Source organism: Limulus polyphemus, unplaced genomic scaffold, assembly GCF_000517525.1.
Source record: "Limulus polyphemus unplaced genomic scaffold, Limulus_polyphemus-2.1.2 Scaffold251, whole genome shotgun sequence".
NCBI classification, from domain to species: domain Eukaryota; kingdom Metazoa; phylum Arthropoda; class Merostomata; order Xiphosura; family Limulidae; genus Limulus; species Limulus polyphemus.
The window spans coordinates 97182-106084 of record NW_013665861.1 but is presented as its reverse complement, the minus strand read 5'-3'; the positions used below and the strand labels follow the sequence as shown (position 1 = coordinate 106084).

The window sequence follows — 8903 nt, the reverse complement described above, 5'->3', positions numbered from 1 at the left end:
GATGACTAGCTGCCTTCCCTCTAGTCTTACACTGCTAAATTAGGGACGGCTAGCGCAGATAGTAAATTATGTAGGTGTTTCCTTTAAACAAACAAACGTATAAGTAAACCCTGATAAACACCAGGCTTTAACGATCGGTACTATCTCTAGGAAAACAAATTGGTTTTTGTTTTCTTCTCCTGAATTCCTATACAACTTAGTTTCATTAAATACAACAATATAGTATAATATTAGCAGGTTATCAATTCTACGATAACAAAATTATCTTAAACGTCTTTCCTTCTATTACTATCATAGTTTCAATTAGAAAACAGTTCTTTGACGTTTTCTGAGCATGATATTCGAGAGGCTGGATTAACTTTGCTTGGTTTTAACCCAATTGCTCTTTATTTTACATACAGTTCCTCCTTTGATCTATGTGCCAAATGAAGAGGTTAACATTACCATTGAATCGGAATGTGTCTTACAGTGTATTGTGGAGGGACTTCCTGCTCCGGAAATCTTGTGGTTTAAAGATAACACTGTTCTCGATGAAAGAACATACCCATATTATAATTCATCGATCGAAAAGACCGAAAACTGTACAGTGTTTGCCACTTTAACAATAGCAGCAAGTTTACTCTCTGGGGCATCTAATAACAGTAGCATTGGGAATTATACTTGTGAAGCAACTAATAAACACGGCAGAACCCGAGCTTATCTTCAGCTTGTTGGTAAGTAAATTCTACGCACGGAAATTCCTGTATACTTACCTAAAGGTTTTAGTTTTTGTTTTTCGCCGACAATTACTAATCATCAGTTGACTTTATATAGAAAAACAAATTTTTATAAATAACAAAGCGTTTTGTTCAAACATCCTGTTGCATGAATAATTTTACAGCAGAAACTAGATAAAATTTGCAAACTAAATATAGATTACGTGAAAACAATTAAAACATAGATATGAAAAACATAAGGGAAGTGTATCAGGAAGTACCATCTCTTTTCACCAGGAGATCCAAAGTTTGTATAACGGTTATGTAATTCAGGGTCTTCGTTGTTGTTCAGTGTTATGTTTTTTCCATTGTTAATTTCATTTGTTTATCCAACGTTATGTTGTTATTCTATTTTCAATGAACGAAGATTTTGGCATCTGACCAATTTATCTAGCGATTTGAGTTCATCGTGTAATTGTTTATAGCCGAAATATCAAATGCATCTTTTTTTTTTGCAATAGTTTTTGTATTTTTCTCAGTTTAACTTATAGATATATTTGGATTTCCGATGTAGAAGTTTCTACGATAAAAAGGGATTTCATAGACGCCTTATTTTTTCTTCGTGTTTGTTTTATTTTTTCTATTGAATTTTTTTCACCTATTTTTCTCTGTGGCTTATAAGAGACTTCTATATCTATTTTTTAATAAGTTGCCAATTATTTTGACTATAGTAAGATCGCATGTTAAAAAAAATTGGTTTTTCTTAATTTTTCAATTTTTGTGACAAAGGAAATCATAAGTAGGTTAATGTTTTGTTTTTATTTGATTCACAAGATTGGTGGACTTTTACGAGTATTTGTTTGTTTGAAGTTAAGTACAAAGCTACACAATGAACTATCTATGCTCTGCCCACCACGAGTATTGAAACCTGGATTCTAGCGTTGTAAGTCCGCAGACTGGGGGGGGGGGGGCTTTCACGAGTGTACTTATGGAAAGTTAATAGGGCAGAAATAAGCTTTGGCTAAATGCTGGACTAAGTTGTATGTTGAGCTATTATAGCAAACAACGATAAATGTAAATTGTACACGTTGCTTGTGGAGCTTGTGTAGTACATATAGTTTAGTAGACTTCTACATAGACTCAACTTCACTTACAATCTCTTAGGTTGGGATAATTTAGGAAGCACACCGAAACTGAATCCCAAATTTGTTTCGTATTTGTTTCGGAATTAATTAACTGCATATCCGACAGATTTACCACAGGGTCAGATGATTTGAATTTAATTAAATCATTATCACTGTCCTTTTTTTTGTTTTGTTTTTACCTTTATAAATGTGTTAAACTTGGAGGGAGAAGTGTCTTTATTCATGATACACAGTGGATAAACAAAACGATTTGTTATTTATCACAAAGTGAAGACGTTTCAAGATTCATAAACTTTCATAAATTTCTTAAAGCATTTCTTTTTTTAGAAAATCAGTCATAAAATGGATAAATCATCATATTTAAATTAAGCATTTCAAATATTATCAGTCATTATTCTTATATTATAATACATATTTTAGTATAATAGTTTATCAGAATATCAAGCAAACAAATTAGAAACGTAATTCAACATATCTCATTGTGTTGTTAGGCTTAAACTCGCCTTCAAACAAATTAAAATATATCTCATTTGGCACATCTCCAAAATTCCTCTTAATATTTTCATTGAAACCTCTAAATTGATTATATATTAACATAAAGTGCATATTTATCTGATATATTAAAAACTTTCGTTGATTAATAATTTTTGCAAAGTATTTTATTATAAAATGAAAAACAGAATTTACATTTTATACTATTTTCTACTCGAATATATGAGGTAACTATTTAAAATTGTTTTTTTTTTCTAAAATCTAAGAGGTGCAATGCATTTCATAATATTGAATGTTCTACTACAGAAACATAGAGCGGTGAAAATTGAATAGTGCTTACATGAGATTTGCTAACGTACGTGAAGAAAGTACATTTCGATCTATATTAAGGTAAAGAAACTGCGATGTGTCTTTCAAATCACGTTTACTAGTCGTTATCACATTTATATTTCAAGTTTCGATGAAAATCAAAACTCAATTACTTACATTCTTAAAGATATACAGCAAACTTCCTAAAGGCGTGAATAGAAAATGTGACCAAAGATAAGACTAAAATACTTTTTTTTTTACTCTGAACCATGCCTTTCCGATTAATTTTGCACGTAAATCTCCAAAACATGGATTAATCATTTTCAGATTTAGTTCAGCAACAGCTGATAAATAGAAATGAGGAAAACAATTACAAAAAGTTCCCTAGTGGTAAGTCACAATATATTATAGACAATACTTTTTATTACAATTCACTCCAATATGATAAAAGTATGTAAAAAGAAGATGTAGTATTTTTCTGATAATGATGGAGTTTCTTGGTCCGCCTTTAAAGATCAATGATTTTACTCTGAATTAAACTTTATATAATAAAATCGCTATTTCTTTAGCAGAAGCTTTTTTCCTGAAATATAGTGTTTATATACGAATAATTTTAATCAAACATAGATTGTGAGAATGACATCTAAACTTAGAACAAAAGAATCTCTATTATGTTTTTATTATGGCAATATCAGTACTCTCTGAAATGGTAAGTTACACATTTTTGTAGCTTGATTGTACTTTCAGAACATATCTAGAATTGTAATTACATAGTTACTAAAACAGAATATATAGGTATGATCGACTTTAAATTATATGTATTTAAAATCCGTTGTAACACGTAGTAGCGATTTGCAGTTTAATGACGATTTGTTACATGACGGACCAAAATAGATTTCTTTTTCTCAGAAGTCTATGGAATCACCAGTAATGTGACAATTAGAAATACACAAGAAGAGAACAATCCTAAGAAGTTCAATGTAACAGGATTTATTGTTGGGATGCTTCCTCCACTCTTTATCTCTTTTTACATCATCCTGAAGCTTGGATACCGATCTCGCTATGCAGAGGAACGTGCTGAAGAACAAGGTATGCGAGAGGAACCTTTTTTTGTCAGTTACTGAAGGCTTCGATAAACACATGAGATATTTAAAGAACCACAAGAGTTAGTAATCACTTTTATAACAACAAAACATCTGCCAATAACAAGTGCAAAACACGAGAACAAAAGTAACCATTTGACAGAGCCTTCAAAAAAGGTCATATCAGTTTAAAGAAAACAGAACAAACCTTCTTTGAAGATTGAATACTGTCCTTCCTTTATAGTAAAGATACTGTGATAAGAAGAGAAGCAGTTTTGTCAACACAAGGATTAGATATGCTAGAAATGTGTCGAAGTAAGATTTAAAATAAATACAGAAAATATTGTAGAAAGGTTTTAAAAGGTGCAATAGAATAAATCTATCACTAATTTGTTTCATTGAATTTTATCACCTACATTCAAATTACGTTTTTTTCCCTATAAGAGCTCTTATAAGTTAATATCAACAACATTGATTACAACCTTTGAACAAATGAAAAAAAATGGAGAATGTAACTGGGATTCACCAAAGTGCTCTTATGTACAACTAAAGACTCGATAAACTTATCATATTCTATTATTGCAAGATTGATCTATTTTAATCTTTACTTGGAGTACTAATAAACCAAAACTAATGAGTATTGTTGAACATGTGTGGAAAATTATCAGTAATGTTTACTTTTAAGAAACAGGTCAAATTTAAATTGATGATGCATTGAAGATGGCGATTGTAACTTGACAATGTCCTATTTATGTAAAGTAATAATGTACGTTACCATTCAAATAATTTATGACTTAAAATTCGACTTTGTTAGAATAATGTGTTCAACTAAAGTAACTGATACCAGAGCTACTACATATACGTCACATTAGAGACCACATTATACATTTAGAATTTTTGGCATAGATTTCGATGTAGTATTTTTTAACTAGTGCGATTGCTCTATGCTTAATTTTGTAACTCAATAGTATATCTGATACTTTACCAGGTTATACTAATATTATTGGATAAAAAATAGTTCACTAATTAAAGCTGGGTTATTTAAAACATTCAAGCTAAACAAACAGCTTATCCGCCTTGAAAAGTCCTGCTTTTGCTAACTGCTAATTTAAGTGAATAAGAAGTTAGGATGTCATTTTAAAATTTTATATGTCAGGTAATTCGAACTCTGAAAGATAAGACACACAATGATAAAGACTGAGCTCGTGTTTTTCAAACTTTTCTGGAAATCCAGAAAAAAATAGGTAGTGTGTTCTTTTCTCTGTTCGTCCTCCTGAAATACATGCAAAAAATACCAGGTGTCTCGCTAATTCTGAATGTTAGCTGTTACAAGTTCAACGACAAATCAGTGTAACTTATTTCTCTATCTCTTAATATGGTTCTACGAGCTTCAGAATTATTTGTATTTCTACAAAATGTTAAGACGTGTTTTAGCTTTAAAGTCATTAAACAAGAAACAACATATCTTCAAAATTGTATTTTTTGTTTACAATTTGTTAATTATTTCTAAAAACTTTCGAAAGTTATGACGCTAAACGTAATAATTTTGTACATTTAAATTTATATTGACCAAAGCTTAAAAGACAATTAGATTCCTCTATCAAATTTGTTGAGGCATCGTTCAGTGCGCCTCTACAACACTTACTAATGATCATACCTAAAACGTCAAAGAAGGTTCCCTTTAGTGTTAACGGCGTTCATTACATAAACCTTCATTGATTTTACACAGCTGCAAGTTTAAAATATAACTTAACGAGGAAGTGAGTAATTATTTTATTACAAATTCGAAAGTGTGTTTCTATTTTTGCAACAAGTAATGTTTTAGATCATTTGACTCAAAATTAGCATAAATATATGTTAATCCAATTAAACTAATCTTGCAAATAGTTGGTAGTATGAACCATTCCATCTTGTACTAGACTAAAATCTTAGAATTAAAGGCAATCACTGGAACTAGTGTTTCCAGAAAATTAAAAACGTGTAAGAAAACAAATATTATGACTTTATATATTTGCGAATTTGTCATTTTCACGTTGGAGATCAATCAAATAATTTAAGAAATCAAGTCACAATATGTCACCTGTCACAATAATTTGTTAATCATAAGAGGGTTAGAACTGTTTAATGTCATTTTAAACGTTTAAATAATTTGAAGATATCTTGTAATGTGCATAGGTGGATATAAAATAATGGGTTTGATTCTAAAGTGTACATACTAGTCACCTATGAACATGCATTGAATATACATAATGATAGTGTATTATTTGGGTTTACTGAATGTTCACATTGGTTTTCATAAATATTGATATTATGTTATCCCAACATAAAACATTTATCACTGCAATCATTAAGTATCGTAGATTACAAATAAAGAATTTTTTTTTTATTTACATAACAAGCGTGAACTTAACAGTCGATCACTGTTTTAGGAATTTACTAGCTACTTAACATATATATATAGTGACATGAATAAGAAACAATATAAAGTAAATAGCTATTCACTGCATACAACAATTGAATGATAACTAGAATGTATAGTATTTTAGTTACGTTAGTACAAAAATCGCTGATGTAAAAGAACGTTGCTCGATTCATTTTGTGCAAATCAGGCATTTGATGAAGAGGACGATTCACCACAAATGATTAGTCCTTCAACCTATGTTCGTGAATGAATATTTCATAGAGGTAACTTTATACCTTTATAGCTCATTACTGTTCTATCCCCCCCCCCGGTGGGGCAGCGGTACGTTAACGAATTAACAACGGTAACATCCTGGGGTCGATTCCCCATGGTGGACACAGTAGACAGCCCAGTATGGTTTTGTTCTACAACAAACAACAAAATACTTGTTTTCTCAGTGTGAAGTGTGGTCACAATGAACAGCAAATATGCCTAGATGCTGATGTTGAATGCTTAAAATCAGTGTTGAACACTCAATCTTTCGTGTAAAGTCATGATTAGTGTATCAAATTATTTGGCAGGGTGTAACGCGTCCCCCATGAGCATCCTTTAAATAGTGAACTGTACTGGAGTCCGGTGAGCGTTCTAGCCACTCTTCTTCAAGGAAAATTCCGACCAGTTTAGTATAATGAGAATGGGAGTTTTCAACCAATATACTGAAGTCATAGCCAATTGCACCAGCAAATGGAAGTACAAAGGATCGTAGGATGTCATTCCGATAAAGTGTGAGCTATTCAGCATAATGTAGAGTTCTAAACGTTCGTCAATGCTTCTTCCTGTCCACATCACATTTCCCCCACCTCCATAAGTAAAAATGTGGTCCGATCTGGTTCAATATTAATTCGAAATAAGTATGCGCCTGTTATATTTCTGCATGGTGAATCGCGACTCAACTGAAAAAATACCATTGCTCCACATACAGTTCTTACAGCAGACGTGTTCTTGATATCGTGCTTCAATGATCGTCCGTTATGAAGTTTCTAGCTGCCTTTACACTTTCACTTACATTTTGTAGCTGCGAAATTTTGATTCACTCTCCAATTCGACAGGTATCGGTCATTTAGGTAGGTTGTGAATGATAGTTTTCCCCGTTCAAGTGTCTGAGCAACTGAACTATTAGTTTAAAAAGATTCCATATTCTATTAACAACACTTCAAGACACTTGTGCGCAATTCGAAAAATTCTTGGTGTGATTGGTTAACTTCCATTCGTTCGATGATCTTTCACATGAATGAAGCACTCAAATGGCTTCGTTAAGTTTTCTCCGTGGTTTATGAACAACACTTTAAGTCTATGAATTACTACACAGTGATAGCTGTCACATAACTGTATAAGACCTTTCTATATAGACCAGGCTTAATGATCAATCATTTCCATTTTTAAGTCACATGACTTATGTATGATCAACTGCCTGATATACATAAAAATGGACTGGAGATTGGGTTAACATTATTTTATAACAGTGGTTTTGTTGTACTACTAAAAATTCTGATTATTATATAACTGTTTTTTTCAGTCTACTAATATTCTTTATTTTAAAAATCCTAAATAATTTCTCAATATTAAAATCAATACTGATGTAAAAATAAATGTTTGGATCTATTTTATACTGGCCCTACAAATGTAGATAAATTGAAAAACATAGAAAGCTTCTGTTCATATTATTATTAAATATTTGACGTTCACAAATACTCGTTAATCTTGAAGAACGTTTTATAGTTCTACATAATTTTTGAATTTTAACAAAGTTTACACATTTGTTTTGCTGTTTACAGCCGATATTCTATTTCCTGATAATTCGAAACGTTATGCAAATGATATGAAATTTGCTGTTTTACTTAATCTTTATTTCCTTACTCAATGAAGAAAGGATTTCGAGTGAGAAAACACAAATTCAGGAAATAATCTTGTTTTATCAGTTAGATATTACAGGTTAATCTGAAGAACGTTGCTGGGTTGATTTGTTGATCAACAAAAAATATATATACCATATGTTTAAGCTACACCTGTTTAATACGGATATTTTCAATGCTGGGATTTGCAAATGTACACACATATATATATATATATATGCACAGCCTTAAGAATTTTTATCTATGTTGTTTAAAGTTTTACACATCTATTTGTAGAGCAATGAGATCCTACTTCTATAGAAATATCATATTTATTGTAGAATAGATTAGAAACATTATATGCATAGTTTGAAATAATTTTATTATATCTGTTGATGAGTCACATTATACTGAATATTCTACATTGGGATATAATATCACAAACTTAAGCAATGAGTAACGTCAGTGTTAACTATTTATTGTTATTCACGATATTATTTTATTCTAAGTACCATTACATTTTGCTTGTGCATGTATTGAAATATGCTTTTAAAATAAATGATATACCACAGTTATAACCATGTTTCCTGTCTTTTTTATATCTACGTAGAAAAACTTTACTTGTTTATAAAATTATCAACATAGAAAAAATATTTTTTCAGACAAAAAAAAATTATATTTAAATAACGTTTTGCTTCATCATTTTCCGTTACTCTAAATATAAAATGTGCAAAAGGTTTCGTGAACTGAGCAAGAAATATAACAAATAGTCCAAGGAAATGACATTAACCTAATTAATTGGTAAATCAATTTATAATTCATCTCCCAGTTTTTCGTCAAAATATATCATAAAAGATGGTAAGCTGTTAATAACAGTTTTCCATATC

At 30.7% G+C, this 8903-nt stretch overlaps 1 protein-coding gene across 4 annotated transcripts in view; it reads left to right on the top strand.

Moving 5' to 3' along the window:
- LOC111085138 (lachesin-like) overlaps nt 1-8594 on the top strand; it is a 60587-nt gene extending 51993 nt beyond the window's left edge. For 3 of the 4 annotated variants that reach the window (XM_022382461.1, XM_022382463.1, XM_022382464.1), the window contains exons 5-6: nt 402-713; nt 3551-8594. In XM_022382461.1, coding sequence (XP_022238169.1) covers nt 402-713; nt 3551-3765 — 527 coding nt within the window. In that variant the 3' untranslated portion in view covers nt 3766-8594. The other variant, XM_022382462.1, reaches the window with a different exon arrangement.
- The last annotated feature ends 309 nt before the right edge of the window (nt 8595-8903 follow it).